Genomic DNA, 20,190 nt, shown 5'->3' on the forward strand with positions numbered 1-20,190 from the left:
TTTTGTTTGTCCTGCTGCGTGGCGAGGCCCCGAATACTAACTAATGAGCAATGACAGCAGTGCATGTGATAAAACATTTATATTGGCGATATTAAAAAAACCCAGCAATGTCTCTTGTGTTGTTTTTTTTTTTAAACTCTAAACATACAGGAGGGGGGACGACAGGGTGGCTCTGAAACACTGGCTTCCGAAACATTTATGAAAGTAAACAGAGGGAATTATTTGTATTTTTTCTGCAAAAGAAACAATGTGGTAAATCTGATCCATACATACATACTAATGCAAGTTGAAGCAACAAAATGTAAATATAAAGACAAAACAAAGTATGGTGCATGAAACAGCTGTTTTTTTATTTGTCTTGCTCTGAATAATAAAACAATAACTACAACAAAAAACCCAGTGAAATTTAATAGATACAACTGTCAAAGTGGAAGAACTCAGCAACTATCAGATCATAACTTTTTTTGGGCATACTGAACAAAGCAGAAGTGAACAAGAATACTAAGTAGTTAATTCATTTACAGCTTCTAGTTTGTGGGGCAGGCCCCAATTGTCAGGGTTGGCAGAATGCAAAGTGCAGCAGAAAATAAAGAAAAGCTTGGTCCTCGAAAATGACTTTAGCCTTCAAAAGCACCCACACACAACAAGAAGGGGGGGGGGCAGAATCATTGTCAAGCACTATAGAACAACACAACTGAAAAGTCAATCACCTCACTAAAAAGAAACCCTTTTACAAACTATACAAAAAACAAAACAAAAACAAAAAGCAGCTACTGTCGTGTGAAGTGCACCACTACCACCAGGGGCATTACTCAATGGAAACTTAATAGAATGCATTCATCTTAAAACAATGATTCCTTCTTCGATTCAGACATGTTCATGAAGCTGCCGACCATATCACGTGACAAGAAGACCCTTCTGTCTGATTTCAAGACTTTTTGTGAACAGTGAAGCATCTACAAACAGATTCAAAGCAAGGAACTTCCTATACTAATCAGTGGCAACGCAGTATTTACATTACTCTTTTAAACAGAGCACCCCATGTTATGGTTGGACATTGACTTTTCTTTTAATTATTATCGTGGCAGCCCATGATAGATCAATTGTATCCCTGACGAGAGGTGGTAAATACCAGAGTTGTCTGTGTACTTTATACAAAAGTTATATAACATGATTATAAGACAAATTCTATATTTAATGATAAACAAACTCATTTTTTGTATTGTTTAACAAAAGCAAGTCAGAAACTGTACAGAATATTAAAGAGATTGTATGCCAAGTAAGACCACAAGAATGCTCGTTGCCACTAACAAGACTGCAATAGAACACATTGCTCCATTCTCAAAGAAAAATGGAGTGTGCAAAACCCACGAGCTGTTCATTTCAAAATCAATAGCTCAAAAAATAGGGGGGAAAAAAATGAAATTGAATAACAAGTAAGCCAAAATGATTTACACCCTGTACAAACTGAGGTAAAACAGACATATTTGTGGTCTTTTGGTAGACACAAGAAAGTGGAAATGTTTGTAGGACATTGCATTAAGAAAATGATTCATTTAATTTAATACAAGCATATGGAATGTTCTAAATGTATAGTTGATTAGAATGCTGCGTATTATACTGACAGGTAGCTTGATCCTTAAAGTGGAAGTCAACCAAACATATTTTTTTCAAGAATATGTTCGCATATGCAACCCCACTAGTTGAAACAAGGCATGATAAATATTGGTTTTGTGGAATAAGAGTTAATCCACTCGTTTTTAGCCATCTCTGGGGGCGGCCATTTTGTCACTTCTGTCAACTGAAAATGACATCACAACTGCTCAGGGCTCAGGTAACGACCAATCACAGCTGACCTGTTTTCTGAAGATGACAGTCGACAGAAATGACAAAATGGCCGCCTAAAAAGATGGCTAAAAAGGGGTGGATTTTGCTGCTTAACTCTTATTCCACAAATGCAATATTGAGCAGAATGCCATGTTTAAACTAGTGGGCCTGCTGGGAACATATTCTTGAAAAAAAAATTGTTTGATTTCATCTTTAAGAATGGTGCAAAACATTGCCAAAATCGTGAGAGATGTGAATTCTTTTCAAAAGGAATAAAACAACGTGACACGGACACTTAGTCATTAATTGCTACTTTCTTGTGTCATTTCCAGCCAGAAGACCTTCAACACATGCAAATTCACTTCAAATTTCTCTCGGGTCAGAATCATTTGGGGCTTAACTGCATGTCTAATTGTGCCTAGATCAGCTAACAAACACTATATGATGCTGTAGCCCATGTGCGGATGATATCACAGGAGTCTAGTGGGATTTCATACTACGTAAGTGCACAAATAACAGCAAAACAGACTTTTGTGGCAAAATACCATGTCCCCCATGTTTGGTGAGGCAGATGTATTCACACAAAATAGCCCAGTTCACGGGTATTGTCCTTCAGTTTAGTTGTTGTTGTTGTATGATTTCCTACTAAATTTTCATCTCCATTCTCAAAAACTGTGATAGAAAACAAGTTCAAAAAATTGCAATGGAAATGTGGTAAATTTCAAGTGCTGATATATGTTGGATTAAATGTACTAAGTGGCAATGCAGTTGTGGCATGCAGAGGCACTGAGTTGAAGTAGTTTGTAGGCCTATATTCTCTTGCATGCTTACATCACACTCAAAATGTTTTAGTGTAAAGATATAGTATTGAGGCATTCAACTTTTCATAGAATTGCATCATCAAATGCAGTGAGGCAGTCAGTCTGATAACTGCATATACAAACATCCTTCTTGTAATATACATAAGTTAGGAATGTTCCATGCAGCATATAGAATCGCTTTGCCTTGATAATTGAATTATTCCCATTAAATAATACTGTTTGATTTTCATATAGTCTCTATTCATTGAGAAGCAGGCATCTCCACATTTCTTGAGTTTATTTTTATTCAGAAAAAGTGTTGTTTTTTTTTCCTACTAATGGATACTGTACATAGTTTTCATCTGGTAGAGACAATATAATTGGTCACTTGGGTTACATATCAATAGAGAACGATTCTCTGTTCAATCATTCATCAGACGACACCATGCACATGCTCCCATCTTTAGAGAGAGCTTTGAGGGGGACCCTCCGCTCCACTTTTTCCCCCTCGGCAATACGACAAAGTGATTAAATGAAGTCAGATCAAATTTACAGTACTGTACAAAAGCCGCCACTAACGTTTCTTGTTTTAATTACCTCTTTCACAACAGTCATTTTGAATTAGCAAAACTGTTACGGTTAGCAGGATTAAACCAAAAATGAAGAATTAAAAAAAAAAAAAAAAAAAGATTTCCAAAGATTTTATAAAGTGATGGTGCATGGGCCAAGGGACCCATAAAATATTGGTGAGACCCCAACACTATGGCATTAATCGGATGGTCTTGAACCAGGAAGTAGCCTGGTATTTAACTTACAGATGGACAAACACAGACATGACGCCATAACGTTTTTTTGGGGAACTTTTAAAATTCAGCCTTTATAGGGATCTAACCTGTGACACTAGTGAATTATGGTCAATATAGAGTTGCTAGAGCGATAGTTTTGTACAGCACTGTATGCCACATGAGCCATTCAAGCATACATACTGACCACAAGTGCGGTATGGTTTTGGTATGGTTACACTGTCATGCCAAGACTGCCAGTGTACTTCATGGCTTTACTACGCATAGGCAAACATTTTGTGATTGTAAACATTCCGAGGGTTCAGTATTAGAAGGTATAGGCTGTGTTGTAATACAAAACGTGGCTGTTTGGCAACAAGCAAGGAGCGGAAGGTTACAGTGACATCTGTAAGTAGAGGAGTGGAGACCTGAGGTATGAACACTGATCTTGTATCCTTTATTTGTGTATTAAATTAAACGAAATGATGATACTGTAGGGCCCTAAGAACATAACTGTGCAGTCTTTCTGATGTGAACTCGAACATGAACGTGCTGTGCACTTTGTGTTGTGACTAAATACAAAAGGAAACCAGTGGCCCTGTTGCGCTAGTATAAGGCATCTACTTCTTCAAATAACAACCAAGGAAAACCGTGGGAACGGCAAATCCAAAGAACTATATGATTGTAGGAAAACCTCTGGACTTAACCATACAGTTCAACAAAATGATGATGAATGCTCTGAAGTGGAAGTGAAGGTCAAACAAATCAGGATCTGAGCCCAGGGACTTGTTTTTACCTCGGGCCATTCAACTAAAACCTAAAAAAATAAATCTGTGTTATTTTGAACATTCCCTTGTATGACAACAAGATTCTGAAGAATAAAAATGGAAAATTGTCGGATCATTGTTCACATCACATCATCAACGCTCAAAAACGCTTATCTAATAATATGTTACATTCTAAAAAATAACAGTAGATCACAGGAATAATTGTGCGTGGACACGTGTCACTCAAGATAATGAGCTTGATAACACGGCTCAAGTGAAGTCTGAAATGCACTTTAAGATGAGATTGAAAGGACACGCAGTGCATGGCACTGTCCTGGCATGCCAATAATAGCGGTATGTGATAGTGATTGTTTTGTTGTCTAAACGTTTGAAAAACAGACAAAAAATAAAAAGTTAATTGAATATTGTCATGCAAACGTACCCTAAAATCACAAGAGTTTATTGAACTATACTCAGAGCCTGACGATCTCTCATTGGGAATGCCGAAAGCGTGTGAAGATTGGGATACCGATCTTTGGAGGTCAGATTAAACTCAATGAGATTGTGGGACAACAACAGACCAAAAGTGCAGGGAAGACAGAAAGGTCCATCTACTGTTCTTCAATCTCAGCAAGATCGGAGCTGGAGGAAGGCGACGAAGACTGAAGGTGATTCAAAGAAGCAAGTGGGCCGGTAGCAGATCCCTGCTGCACACCACTCTGAGATGGCTCAGGAAGGGTCAGGGTTTCTGGAGCTGACTTTTTGCGGGGCCGGTCCTTCGAGACCGAGAGGGAATCAGGCGCATCGGTGCACAGGGGAGTGGAGGGGGCGCTGGCGGGGCCGGTGAGGGAACAGGAGGACAGGGGGGTCTCGCTGATAGAGATCGAAGGGGGGAACATCCCGATCTTCTGGTTGGTGGCCTCCTGGATTGTCCGCTCAAATTCTCTCACCTCATCCATTGTCATGTCTGGGTTAAGGAGAGATTAAGTGACAACAATGAGGTATTTGGTCAAAACTGAATTAAAAGAAGCTGAGTGAAAGTGGCACAGAACAAACCTACGGTAATATTTTGATTCTTTTTTTGTATGACCAACGATAATTGGATTTTGTGTAGCCTCTTTCTAGCTCTGTAGATGTTCTCAAACAGAAAACAAATCTTTCTTTTGAAAGAATAAAAACAATTGGGGCCCCAGTAAAGGTCAGCACACATCAAGGGTTCAAAATGAGCTAAAATAAGAACAAGTGTGTTAAAAAAAAAAAAAGAAAAGTCACATACACTTTCTTTGTCATGAATTGCTATGGCATCCAGTGAAGATGGATTTGTTGTGGAATGCTCTGCCTGTTCATGGCAAACCTTAATGTTGGTTTTCTCATGCATTTTTCTCTCGTAATTCCGGACGTCATCCAAAGTCATATCTAGAAGAAGGAGGGAGGGAGTGAGCAAATCTGGTAACTCCTCTCAAAATGCACTCCGGTTGAGGTAGAGGGAGGAAGGAGATGAAAGTGGCAAAAATGCATTTAGGTTGAGCAGAAAGCTTAACTAGAGGACTAGTGCATAAAAGGACAAGCATCCCAAGTAGAAGAGCCACACAAAAGATATTCAAGATGCAGACAAAGCACAAAGCCCTGAGTCCAGGATGAAAGCTGGGACGGGTTTGATGATTTTCCAGCCAAAGGAAATCCACATGTTAAGATTAACAGGGGGGAAACAAGCTTTCAAGTGAGTGGAGAATGCACAAGCACTGCAGACTTAAGTGTTAAAAGTCGTTCCAAAAGGATCAATGCAGTCAGGCAGTTGTAGGACGGGTAGTTGCATGGTTAATATGGGGGATAGAGCTAAGGTCAAAGTACGTGCACAATAATATCAGTAACAGTTCTGAAAAATTCACAGTAGAGATTTAAATATCTCTATATAAGGCATCACACCCACAATAAGTGCAATCACTTTCCCCCTATGGACATAATAGCTCCCAAACGTCTGGATAAATTGGTCAGAGATTATGTAAATGGACTGTCCCTTATATAGCGCTACCTCGGGTACTCAAAGCGCTTTACACTGTACCTCATCTCCCTAATGATGACACAGCATCAGGAGCAACTGGGGGTTCAGTATCTTGCTCAAGGATACTCCGACATGCTCACCATGGCCGGGGTTCGAACCCACAACCTGCGGGTTGGGAAACGACCACTCTACCACTGAGCCATGCCACCCCATGATGTTGTAAGATTCACAGTCATGCGGGGGCAGAAAAGGTTCTAGTCTAAGCTACGCCCACAAATTTGGAAGTATAGAGCTCTAGGAAGATTAAGAATTAATATTCACGGCAGACAAAAGGGTTATACTCAGACCCGTTTGATTACAAATTAAATCCCATTTAAATTCAGTTAGTTTGCTAGAATGAGCAAGTACACACTAATTATGAATTAATCCACTTGAGTACTGTAATGTATAAGAAAATCCAGAAAATGTCCCGTAGGAGGCATAAAACTGATTCAGAGAGCAAATCATAATCTGCGTATGAGCAGATTTCGGACTGCTTAGACACTCAGTAAGACTTTTACGAGTGGGCAAAATGGTCTCTGTATTATACCATGATGTAATGATGTATCTTTCCCAATGCTTTTGTCTATATTGCGCACATGAAATCTATAAGCATGATCCTAGTCGTAGAAGACTACATAGAGTAGCCAGAAGGACGACTGACGCACCAATCCATTCATCCACCCAAGCAAAGGCCTGCCTGTGTCCAAGAAGCAACACATCCCGAATCACCTGCAAAACAGAAACAGTTCATTTTTGCAGAGTAATGTTGTGCAACATTCCCGCTTGTCAATCTTCAGGTTTGCGTACTTCAAAGTGGAAAAGCATGCGGCATTTGCAGCATATGTACAATTAACTTATAAACGGTTACAGTGTATTTCTGTGGTTTTGTTTGTCACTTTAGATGGTAAGCAGATTCAGTCGTATACTGTCAAAATATCTTATTTGAATGTTTTATCAATGAACATCACCAACAAAGCTATGTTTGTTATACCTGCTTCTTTGTTTGCAGAATTGTTACCAAACCAAATCTTTTTGTTTCTGACCTTATGCACAAACTGCTCCACACGCGTCTGGAGACCCCACACCTCGAACTTGACTGTGACCAGTTTGTACGAGCACATGATGGGATGCTGCGTGTCCCTCCATCCCTCCTGAAGCATGCCCCGCGACGTCTTCTCTGACTTGAAGTATCGCAAGTCCTGCATTGGTGCATTATGAACACACGCGCCAATACACACTTGTGTTACGATGAATACAACAGGGTTGCAATTCAATGCAATGGAAAGAGATTATAATGGGTCCTGTTATCTAAATTTTCAACAACTATTAAATTCACATTGTATCATCATATTAAAGGGGAGGATGTTATTTTTTTCATTAATTAAAAAAAAAAAAATATTAGAGGGAGAGCACCGTTAAAGAAATTAGCTTATTGTATGTATAGGTTTATGTCTGGAGGGTTAAACTCAGAATTAGGTCAACTTTGTACTTACTAAATTTTATTTGTAGAGTGTGTATCTTATAGCTGGAAGTAACAGTGGTAAATGATAGTAAGACACAGTGCTAAAGGGTGGTCACACACAAAAAAAAACATTCATGTATGTTAAAACTGTACAATATGACAGTAGAACTTTATTAAATGAATGAATGAAAAATCACCCCTCTCTGGACAGCATTTTATGACTAATTTTACTTTAATTCTTATTTTAAACCAACTTGGTAAGAAGCCAGTGCAGCCAATCTGAAACTTTAGAGACAGGAGCGTGTGTGAAGAGATTGAGAATCATTTGCCCAGCCTCATGGAGACACGCCGCAGCCTTGTGCACACTTCTGCTTCTTGGACAGATTATTATGGAGAGAATGTTTTTTCTTTGTTTGCAATAAACAAATGGGATTGGAAATTAAAGAAAATAAATATTGGCAAATAAAAAACAATTTGCCAACAAAAATAATGGTTTGAGATTAAAAAAAGGTTTGCAAACAAGACAATTATTTATACACTTAAAAAGGTGCTGAGTTTTTTTTACAAATGAAAACAAAGTTCTCATGAAATTATATATAATCCAAATTTGTGCTGTTGTTTTGTTTACATTATCTAAAGTTTTGGTTCTAAGTTCTGAAATTTTCGTTTCAAGTTGTATTGCTTTGTTTGCAACTCCTGACTTTTGGTTGCGAATCAACTTCAGTCTTGTGGGCGGGTCCTGCGCTAAACAATGTTACAACAATGTTAGAAGCCTTTTCATTGGTCACCTTGGAATGATGCTGTGGCAACTTGTGAGGACGGCTCATGGGAATAATTCAAAGCCGTGGACACCACTATACAGTCATCACCAAGACATGACTAATATAAAAGGGAAAGCTTTTTCAACTTTTTCAACAAAGGACCAGAATTTGTGCTAGAAAGCATTGCCAGTCCCGCTTGCATTCCTTGCAATGAAGACTCCTAACATCATTCAGCGGAGGATCCGCCCACAAAACTGAAGTTGAGTCATTACCAAATCGCAGGACTTGCAAACAACACTTCAAAATTTGCAACCAAAATTTCAGAATATGCAAACAAAATTGATTGTTTCATGAGATTTTTTTTAAAGCTTCAAAATAATCTAGTTTGCAAATCTATTATTTTATTATTATTTGTTTTTATTTCAAATTATTAGTATAAAACATTATTTTTGTCTGTAAATATTTTTTTGAGCAAGTGTAAATGGAGGAGTGATGCTTCATTTATAACAGTTTGAAAATTGCAAACTCCCCCTGCAATTAATGAATGGATTAGATCAACAACAAAACATATGTAATTGCTCTAATTCAGACTGAGAAATGTTCACATCCAGATTCTCTTAAGACTCATATTCAAAGTTTTGAATGTATAGTTGAGTTAGATTAGGCTACAACTTGGTCACCATGGTGCAAAAGATTGTGTTTCCTAAAAAAATGACCACTATAAGTGAAAAGATTAATCATTTTCAAAACATAAAAAACAATGAAATTGTTGAATATTGCTCATTTCTGAGTAACTGACTAATGTCTTACATTATTTTACCACTTTGTGCAATTTCCAGCCAGAAGACACTGTTAACACTCAACTGACACGAGACACAACAAACATCCACCTCACCTCTGACTCCTTATAGTAGCGGTCAGGGATGTCATCGTAAGCGATGTCAACAAAACACACCTCCCTCTCCTGGTCCTTCAACTCAGAGTCAAATATCTATTAAAACAAATACTTGACATGAGGGAACATGATGACAAAACAACTCAAAATTGTCTTAGAGAAAGGACCAAGGCTAGACTGATCATTTTGTAACACCTGACAAACCCAATAGGGGGCAGCATGTCCACGTCTATTGCTTCACAATGCTTTCAGTGTTTCAATGGGTGTGTTATACACTGAGGGGCAATAACAATAACAACGCTAAAAGATTCCGTGTAAAGTCAAAGACCTGCAATAAATTGAGATTAAGTCATGAGCCCTGCGCTTCACCAGTATGTATTATTATCATATCACACCCAAATAGCCACCAAATACATCACACAGCTCTCTGTCGCTATAGTAGTGGCTGGGCGGTGTGAATAAGTGGAAAGACTGCGTGTGTGCGTGCGTGTGTAAAATCTCTCATTTAGGCTCCACTCTGTCAAGGCTGCAAATTGAAAATTCAATTATCTAGACTCCCTGTCAGTCATGGGGCCAAACCTCTATCCTACATGATACCACGCAATACATCAGAATATTTCTTGAGACGTGTCAAGGGTTAATTCCACAAGTGTGTTGTGCTTTGTTTATGTTTTTTTTATCCTTGTGAGATTCCACCACAAAAGAGAACCACAAATGGTAAGGAGGTAAATGTTCAAATTCCCAAAGAACCTGGAAAGGAATTTCCACCTGAAGTCACTGAAACTTATTTTTGGTAACTGCAGTTCCTGGAACTTAAAGGTTGCACTCAGAAACTTAGCAGTGCAAAGCCCATTCCAAAGGTTCAAGGAAATTTCAAAAGTCCAACCTGAGGTCTTCTTGTGGGCTCAGATAAAGAATCCCAGAACAAATTCAAGACTTTAAACCAACCTTCAAGGTTCCACTGGATATGCATTGGAAAGAAGAGGAAAACTGGCTATTTGTGTCATCACTACATCTTAGGAACAGTGTCAACATTATGCTGTACATCATCTTAATCTTTCGAGTAACAGCAATAATCCCTTGGTATGCCCCGAGGGGGAGATTACAGTCAGTCTACTGTTACATTTTTACACACACACACACACACGAAATAATCATGCAGTGGTATCTAGCAGGTTTGTACAATGTGGTGGCCTAGTTGAGGGACATGAACTGATACTTCTAAAGCAGTGGTTCTTAAACCGAGGTAGTTTGGGGTGCACAAAATAAATTGCAATAAACAACTGTGTCGTATCCATTTTAAAGAGGAAATCAACCCAAACATATTTTTTTCAAGAATATGTTCCCAGCAGAACCACTAGTTGAACCACGGCATACTGATTAATAGTGCGTTTGTGCAATATGAGTTAAGTAGCAAAATCCACCCGTTTTTAACCACCTCAGGGGGTGGCCATTTTTTATTTTTTATTTTTTTATTATTGCTATGGCATTTAGGGGTGCAGTGGTACACATGGTGGTTTGATTAAGGGGTCCTCGGAAAAAAAAAAAAAAACTCGCCTGCATGTTCTCCCCGTGCCTGTGTGGGTTTTTTCCGGGTACTCCGGTTTCCTCCCACATTCCAAAAAACATGCATGGTAAGTTGATTAGATTCTCTAAATTGCCCCTAGGTGTGATTGTGAGTGCGGATGTTTGTCTCTGTGTGCCCTGCGATTGGCTGGCAACCAATTCAGGGTGTCCCCCACCTACTGCCCGAAGACAGCTGGGATAGGCTCCGGCACGCCCCGCGACCCTTGTGAGGATAAGCGGTATCGATAATGGATGGATGGATGTTCTTGAAACAAGGCATTGTGATAAATATTGCGTTTATGGAAAAAGAGTTAGTCCACCCGTTTTCAGTCATCCCGGGGGCGGCCATTTTGTCACTTCTGTCGACTGAAAATGACATCCCAATGCTTTGGGTGCAGGTAACAACCAACCACGGCTGACCTGTTTTCTGAAGCTAAGCCATCACTGGTCGTTAGCTGAGCCCTGAGAAGTTGTGATGTCATTTTTAGTTGACAGAAGTGACAAAATGGCCGCCCTCTGAGATGGCTAAAAAGGAGTGGATTTTGCTGCTTAACTCATATTCCACAAACAAAATATTTATCAGAATGCCGTGTTGCAACTAGTGTAGTCTGCTGGGAAAATATTCTTGAAAAAAAAAAGATTTTCTCTTCCTATTTTTCTATTCTACCAAAGAGAACTTATTTGAAATGTTAATTGTGTGCATGTGTGTGTGTGTACAGTATATACTTGCATTCTGTTGTACTCAATGTACTTCATGTGCTGCACCCTAACACCCTCTCAGTTCCTGAACCTCATCTTCCAATGATTTATAGACAGGGTGTCTTGTATCTCGTATGATTTTAATGGTCAACTACGACGTATTCTGCAGAGGAGTTCATTCCGTCAGTGCTCATGGAAGGTCCGTCAGTCCGTCACTGATGGACACACATTTTGCTGGCCAATGTACGGAAACTTAAAAAAGACAGTCTAAGCACTGACAGAAGTGGGTTTTTGTCCGTCAGTTTAACCGTCACAAACCGGGTCAAGTACCGACGGGCCTCTCAGTCCGACTCCCATTTTGCTGACGACTGACAGAAACATGTCCCTCCTGTCTCGTGTGTTCGTTTGCGGCGCTGAATTTACTGTAAGCAGGGTTGCTTCCATTGATGACATACGGAAACACTTTGCACTTCCTGTACGGTACGGGGCAGTATGCACCATAAAGAAGAAGGAGAAGAAAAAGAAGAAAATTAAAGAGGACGAAAGATGGACATAGGATTGTTAGCTCCTTGGATTGTCGTGGCCACAATGCGGAGCGGATTTCGGGTTATGGTAAGCCATTTTAATCTTTAAATTCAAAGTTGTTGGCCTTTTAGGAGTTAAGACAGCTCCATGCAGCCACCAGGAGCTCCCACTGTACTTAACAACTCATTAGATAAATAAGCATAAATAAGCAAATAAGTGTATGTGAAATGTGTGTGAGTGCATGTGTGTGTGAAGCTCTTTGGGAAGCGAACATATGATGGAGATATACTGTATATAGTGCAGTCCATTTACCATTTTAATCACATTGGATTTTCATCTGGACTATGACATTTTTTTATTTTGAAATCCCTTGCAATGTGATCTTCAATAATACAAATGGCTCATGCCGTGCCAAATCTTCTAATATAAATCTTATTGTTCAGAGTGCACTTACGTTATCATTGATTCCTTTGTTGTCCTCGTATTTTGTCTCTATGTGAATGGAGAATTTGGGAAGGAACGAGCACTGTAAAAAAACAAACAAAAAAAAACATACTTTATTTAAGTCATCTTAATTAGTTTCTCTGCTCTGTAATTCACATCACTATTTTACATTTGAACTGTAGCGTATGAATTGTAAAAGTGACTCGTCAGCTAAATGCTACTTTAAAACTTCATTGTACTGGTGAGAAAAGATGCTGCCAAAGATGCTGGAACCTTTTTAAGCTTGAATGCATTTAGGGACAGTCACTTGACAAAGTTAATTCAGCCATAATGTGTCAGCCCTGACACATGTGTGGCAAATTCCTCCCACACTAAAATAAATATCAGGCATTCTGTCACTGTCTTGTCACAGTCTTATTTTTCATCTCATAAACGTGTGACTCATGGTGTTGGGTTGTTGACGTTTTTTGTCATCTATATAATACGTACATAACATTCAGATTAAAAGCAAAGGCCGATATTATACCGTGAATCTTCAATACGTCTATAAATTAATCACAGGTCATGCCCCCTTTGTTAACAGTGTCATTATTGTAAAAATGCATCACATTATTTCGAAGGGGAAATTATTATTTTTTTTTATTCCCAGCATGGAATCACTCCATAGTAATGTTGTAGTAAATGTTAGAAAAAACTGAGTCAGCCTTCTTAAGGGACACGATTACTGTAAGTTTGTGTTTTTTCAAGCACCTAAAATAGTCCCATTACTACAATTGAAGGTTTTGTCGAGAAGAAAATGTGATTTGAATTAAATGCAGCATATGTTTAGGTTCCAATGTTTGTAAGGACAAAAAAATATATCGCCTAACAAGCTCTCTCGCTCTCTCTCTCTTCCCCTGCCCCCAAGTATATTTTGATACAAAGACTGTTCTATAGCTTTCTGTGATCCGTTGAATATGATCCTTGTCCAGCTTTTGACGTACTGACAGTTTGCTGCTGTTTTAATATGGTATTTGAATTTGGCTTTTCAAGGTGTGCAAATTATTTTGGATTTCGTCAATGAGCCATAGAGCAACTTTTTAAAGTAAAACTACGTAAAAGTCAGTCTTTGCGACAGTGACTCTCCTCTAAGTTTGGCTGCACAGTGAGCCGAGGTCAGCTGCTACGGGAAGTAAATAAAACTGAGTTAACTGAGTTCATTTTTTTAGTGCGTGATAAAATTCAAATTAATCTCCACAGTTAATGTACATATCTTTTACTTTCATGCAAAAGTAAATTGCAATTTGATATACGTCCAAAAATGGTAGGAAGAATACTTACTGTATATTCTGCAGGGTGGATGATACACATCAGGTCATGTCCAGAAAAGCACAATAACAACAACAACAACAACAAAAAAATTAAACACTCACAGCTTCCCCAATACCTTAAAATATAAACACATTTAATTGATAACATTAATGAATAACAAATACATTTAAAAGAAAATCAACAAATTTAAATGATTAATGAACAGTCTGCTTGAATATAATTTCATGTTTTCACTCTGCTGGCCAACTGAGACCAAGTGAGGAACACAGGCTGCACAAGTGTGACTTACGGTGTGATCGCTGAGTCACCATCAATCTAGTTGTTAAATGTCAGCATGGCATGCAGCGCGCACTCTCTGTTGTACAGCATTTTCCCTTGAGGGGCACCAAATATCCTTATGTGCAGGTACTTGGTAGCATTTAGATTCATAGTAGCACTGGGGGATGCACGGTATAAGCTGTGTGTCTCAATAAATGAATGAAACTTAATAATGTCAACAAGGAGGTTCTGTTTTTATTGCTGTGGGTTGGTTCATTTCCTCGTCTAGTGTTTTCTGAATGCAGCATGGTGTGGAGTTGATTCTTGCGTGGGTTTCATCCGGCTAATCCTGCTTCCTTCCACATTTCAAAAACATGCATGTTAGACTAGGTGGTTGTTTCTCTATATGTGCCCTGGAGTTGACTGGCAACCAGTCACTGGCGTACCCCGTCTCTTGCCCAATGTCAGCATTACCTGGAAATTCCAGCCCGCAAAGCCAGTTCCCCTTAGCGAGATGACATTTGGTCAACATGTCAATCACAAGTACAACTAAAAAAGTTTTAAATAGGAAGTCAACGTAAATATGTTTTTTTGCAAGAATATGTTCCCAGCCAGCCCACTAGTTGAAACAATGTATTCTGATTAATATTACATTTGTGGAATAAGAGTTAATCTACCCGTTTTTAGCCATCTCATAGGGTGGGCATTTTGTCACTTCTGATGACTGAAACTGATATCACGGTTGTTCAAGGCTCACAGCTCACCTGTTTTCTGAAGATGAGCCCTGATTGTTTGTTTTCTGAGCCCTGATCAACTGTTTTCAGTCAACAAAAGTGACAAAATGGCCGCCCCCTGAGATGGCTAAAAACGGGTGGATTTTTATGCTTATCTCATATTCCACAAACACAATATTAATTAGAATGCAGTGTTTAGACTACTGGGCCCGCATAGAACATATTCTTGAAAGAAAATGTTTGGGTTGACTTCCCTTTCAGAATCCATGCCCATTTATTTTACGGTAGTTTTAAATATGTACATTCAAAAACGAACTTGTCCTAGACATTTTGTCTCACGGCCACTGAATCTGAATCAGGAATCTCAGACAGATGTGTGATGATAAGTATAGGTTTGGGTGTGGGTGGAGTAGGGCAGCTGAGTTTGACTCGCGACAGAATAGAAAACTCTCACTGCTGCTAATAGCTTTATCATCAATATTTCATAACTTGGAAAACAAATAAAACAATACTCAGTAAGTGAGAATTATGGGAATGGTGGTTCAATAATATATCGGTGTGATAATTAATCGAAAACATTTTTGATAATTGATGAATTGTTCAGAGCCATTGTTAAGCTTTAAATTGTCCAAATCCTATAATTTCAGCCTCTCAAAAGGATTCTCAGTTTCAAAGATGTTGGTAAGTACATCACTCCTTCTTTTGTGAAATTGCTCAATTGTTATTTGCTTTTATTTAATCATTAAACAAGACCGAATAAACAAGAGTGCTTAGTTAATAAACAGTCATCGTGAAAATATGATTTTGAAATACATTATCATGCAAAGTAAGTGTTTATCCAATTACAGTAATCCCTCGTTTTTTGCAGTTAATGGGGAGCAGAACCCCCACGATATATGAAAAACCGTGAAGTAGAGGTTGACTTCTTTTTATTAAATTTTGTATTATATGTATTTGAAAATTTTATTTTGCGGGGATTTATGCCTCTATTACGCTGTTGCAAACCCCCCGACATGGTTCACACCCTTCTTAATATTGTTACACAAGAAATGTAACTTTAAAAATGCAAAATGAAGAATAAATGTAGGCTGTGAGAGGAACGTGATCTACAACTCCAGCAGCTGATGATTACGACGGAATGTTAGCTAATAACTACGTTAAAGTTTTAATTTCCATCCTAAAATTGGCTTACCTAAACTAGAATCCTGTGGTGCATTTTAGTCAAAGGTACAATCCTGATGTAATGCACTTCTAAACCCTTGTCGTTGTTGTGCAAAGCGAAAGTGTCATTACTTCTGCTGTTGTTGTTGCTGCCGCTTTTTTGTTGTTGTTGTCTTCTTCTCTCTTTCCTCTTCTTTTAAAACAACGAAGAAGCACGGTCGCCGGAGGTATTCATGGCTTAATTAACTCTTTGCAAAGTAACATCAACAAGGTCCTTTGGATAAAATACAATGCGGGATTCTAGCTGAGGTAGGATATTTTAAGACAAACGTAAGACAAAACTAACAAACACTAACATTCTATTTGTCGTGCTGAGCATGTCGTGTTTGCCGGGTGGCTGAGCGCGCTCCGCTCACAACTTCTGAACAGAGCTGTTTACTATGCGCTTATCCGGCTCCACTCTGACTAACGGAACGGCACATCTGAATAACGTTATGAGTTTCCTAACAGAACCTTGTTCAGTGCTGTTCGTTTGTTAGCGTGGACGAGACTAGCGAGAGGCTGCGATGAAGTACAGCTAATCAGCTCACGGGATGAATCCACTCGTGCTCTCATTGGACTATCTCGCGCCGGGAACCAATCACGTGCCATTAATGAGTGCCCGCGGCTATGTACAGAGCGAGGGATTAATGTATTCAATTAATCGATGGAATTGTTGATAGAATAAGCTGTTCTAAAAATATTCGATACTGACAGCCGTAGTTCAATATCACTTGCATCCAAAAGTCTATTTGTGTTATTGTCACATGGCACAGAACTAATAAAACATTGTCTAATTGTCATATATTAAGTCAAATCTGTGACACAAAGGGAAATGTTTCAAATTATAGTTCCTATTCATTGGGTAACAGTAGTATGCACTTTCCTACTTGAGGTAGATTACTCTCCCTTCGTGTAAGGTGAAAACTAAGGTCGTGTACGTGTTAAGTGTGTGCGTCCAAATGTGAAATGCGCCATCTAAATAAAATTGCATTGTATTGTATTGTACTTTCAAGACAGTAAAAGTCAAAGTAGATGCCCCTGGGTGTAACATGCTAACCTGTGACGGTGTAAGGGTAATAGTTCCACGCCTTCTCGGTCACGTAGAAGATTTTCGGAACCACTGCTCGAGCCCAGCTGGGAAGTTTACTGCGGAGACAGAAAGCCATGAGGTGCTGCCGAAGCAGGTTTAAGGCTCGAACGGCTTCTGTAATCAAAGCAGTCATCTTGTTAAATTTGCTCACAGCACAGATTAGTCGAACCAAAAAGAAGCGTGAGTTCAAAAACTGCTAGGAGACATGCAGAGAAATATTCTCCACACTCTTCTCTGCACAGTGTGATTTTTTCCAAACACAAAAAAGCATGTAAAACAACAATTGCAATTCAAAATGTAAAATGTAAAAGTATAAAATAATAATATATATTTTTAAATGGTTATATAAATCATTTAAACCAGACCATTTTGAGGAATTAGTCCGACCATTTTTTTTTTGACTGTGGGAGGAAGACGTCTGGAAATAACAGTCAGTTATGCTGACTTTTAAAAGTTTATGGCCTGCACTAGCAAATAAACAAACCCCGGGGCAGGTGGTAGTACTTAAAGAGCTTTCTTGCATATAGTAAATACTGTGCTGTATATATGTAGTCATACGCACACACACAGACACACTCCTGCACACACACACACACACTAATCAATAATGTGAGATAAGTTAATGTTGATTAAGATTTTGCATGCAAAGCAGAGGCAAGGTAAAAGAATAGAATATAACAGATATTGTTATTGTGGGAGAAACAATGAAAGCTGCTTTGCAAAAAAATATATATTATCAGCATTAACTTAAAGAGAAGTCAACCGAAAAATGTTGTTACCAGAATATGTTCCCAGCCAGCCCACTAGTTGAAACACGGCATTCTGATTAATATTGCGTTTGTGGAATATGAGTTAAGCAATAAAATCCACCCGTTTTTGTCCAATGTCCATTTTAGGGAACGGCCATTTTGGCACTTGGTGTCGACTGAAAATGACACACACAGTTGCTCAGGGCTCAGGAACGACCAATCGCGACTCAGCTTCAAAAAATGGCTGCCCCCTGAGAAGGCTAAAAAGAGGTGGATTTTGCTGCTTAACTCATATTCCATCCATCCATCCATTATTGATACCGCTTATCCTCACAAGGGTTGCGGGGCGTGTCGCAGCCTATCCCAGGCTGTCTTCGGGCAATAGGCAGGGGACACCCTGAATTGGTTGCTAGACAATCGCAGGGCACATAGAGACAAACTTCTGCACACACAATCACTACTAGGGGCAATTTAGAGAGTCCAATCAATTTACCATGCATGTTTTTGGAATGTGGGAGGAAACCGGGGTACCTGGGGAGGACCCGCGCAGGCACAGGGAGAGCATGCAGGCTCCACACAGGGAGTCCGGAGCCGGGATTGAACCCACGGCCTCTGAACTGTGAGGCGGACGTGAGGCGGACGTGCTAACCAGAGGACCACGGTGCCGCCAACTCATATTCCACAAACGCAATATTTAATCAGAATGCCATGTTTGGACGTATTGCAAATAATTTTGGGGGGTTGGCTTCCGCTTTAAATCAGCTTCCACAAAAATAAAAAGACTTTCTTTGGAGAAAATATGAAAATACTGTATTACCTCTAGGAATCCTTTTTGTCCATGTAACAATATGTAAGCATTTTCAAAGTTCATACAATGGGCCATGAAACTGCCTGATTCAACTAGTCAATTGGGTCATAGGCTCTATACGTCTCTCATGGTCACTTTTCTATGCAAAGGTGTACAGGTGAGGCAAGGCAACCGTGGCATAATATTGATAGCTTGGAAGCACTTACCTTGGGTCAAAAGTATCCATGGGATAAATCATGGCCTTTGCAACATATAAATGGGCACCGTGTCTGTGGCAATGTTCAGCAAGCTTGACTCCGTGATTGTCTGGGATCTTTTCTTGTCATACACAACACAATGTCAAAATGACGCTCCTTTTGTCTGTTTCTTAGTAGGAATTAAAGCCACCTTTTTGAAAAAATAGTTTAATAATTTGGCAACAGTGACTGCGCTTTTATAAACTAGTCCACCCTTTCCATAAACATGTTGTTAGTGATAGTATGACACATCAGCGGGTATGCTACAAAAATATATACTATGTACTGACAAATAAACTCAAATTAATCTACAAAATCCATTTATTATCCAGCCCGACTCTAAACATTTAAACTATAATCTATTACAGTATATGGGCTATAGTTAGAGAACACTAACAAATCAAAAAGGGTCGTATTTTATAATGTGGGGAAAAAATGCACGTTTGTAATGCAGTAAAATTACACAATATCATTAAATGAATACCTCTCTGAGAATTAAAGGTGGGGATTATCTTTTAAATAGCTCTTATACTGGATCCATAAATTACCATAAATTGTACATGGCTAATGTATCATATGTACTGTAGCATCCATCTGGACTTCCTCTGGCTGACAAGGACACCGACTGAGAATCAAAAGTAATATGAAATTAATGCTTAAATTGTATTTGCATGCATTGGGTATTTCTCTCTCCATCTCAGTGCTCGCGGCACAGAGACACTCCGCCTACACCTTCATCTGTTGATTTCTCCCATTCCTTGCTTTACTCTGTTAAATATGTCTGCCAGCAACTGTGAGGACAAGCCTACAAGCGGGGAGAGCTTCTGTCCATTTTTTTCCTTTGTGACTTGGCTGGTAAAAACAAACTCCAAAAACAAAAAAGCATCATTAATGCAATGATAAACTCAACCATTTTCTCAGCTCTCAGTGAAGATTATTGGAAGGGCAAACACGAGTTGATGGTGAAGTTGGATGGAAACGGGGTATATAAATCAACAACAGCAGGCGTGACATGTTCCAGGTCCCGATGCTTCAATGTTGAATTGAGGGCCAAAGAAGTGATTTTGGTAGAAGAGAAAAAATAAAGAGGGCAATTTGGAAGAAGTGTTGCTCACCATTTTTAATTCCTATAATGCTAACAACACTAGTTTGCATCTAATTTTAATTCTGAAAGATACAAAGTCGATGGGATTGACACTTCGCCCATGTGAACACACTTAAACACACAG

General features: G+C 39.0%; 1 protein-coding gene across 1 annotated transcript in view; it reads right to left on the reverse strand.

Moving 5' to 3' along the window:
* Window positions 1-329: 329 nt before the first annotated feature.
* The window catches only part of LOC147145906 (cytoplasmic phosphatidylinositol transfer protein 1-like), a 79,892-nt gene continuing 60,031 nt past the window's right edge, over window positions 330-20,190 (reverse strand). Inside the window, exons 3-9 of the mRNA XM_086034128.1 lie at window positions 17,136-17,224; window positions 13,893-13,900; window positions 12,583-12,654; window positions 9,339-9,434; window positions 7,264-7,419; window positions 6,886-6,949; window positions 330-5,143 (exon numbers count right to left, since the gene is read on the reverse strand). Of these exons, the coding sequence (XP_085890254.1) occupies window positions 4,788-5,143; window positions 6,886-6,949; window positions 7,264-7,419; window positions 9,339-9,434; window positions 12,583-12,654; window positions 13,893-13,900; window positions 17,136-17,224 (841 nt within the window). The 3' untranslated portion in view covers window positions 330-4,787. The remainder of the gene's footprint in view (window positions 5,144-6,885; window positions 6,950-7,263; window positions 7,420-9,338; window positions 9,435-12,582; window positions 12,655-13,892; window positions 13,901-17,135; window positions 17,225-20,190) is intronic.

The sequence above is a fragment of the Filicampus tigris genome, chromosome 6 (assembly GCF_054856515.1).
Source record: "Filicampus tigris isolate MCC_2025a chromosome 6, RoL_Ftig_1.0, whole genome shotgun sequence".
In the NCBI taxonomy this organism is placed as follows: Eukaryota; Metazoa; Chordata; class Actinopteri; order Syngnathiformes; family Syngnathidae; genus Filicampus; species Filicampus tigris.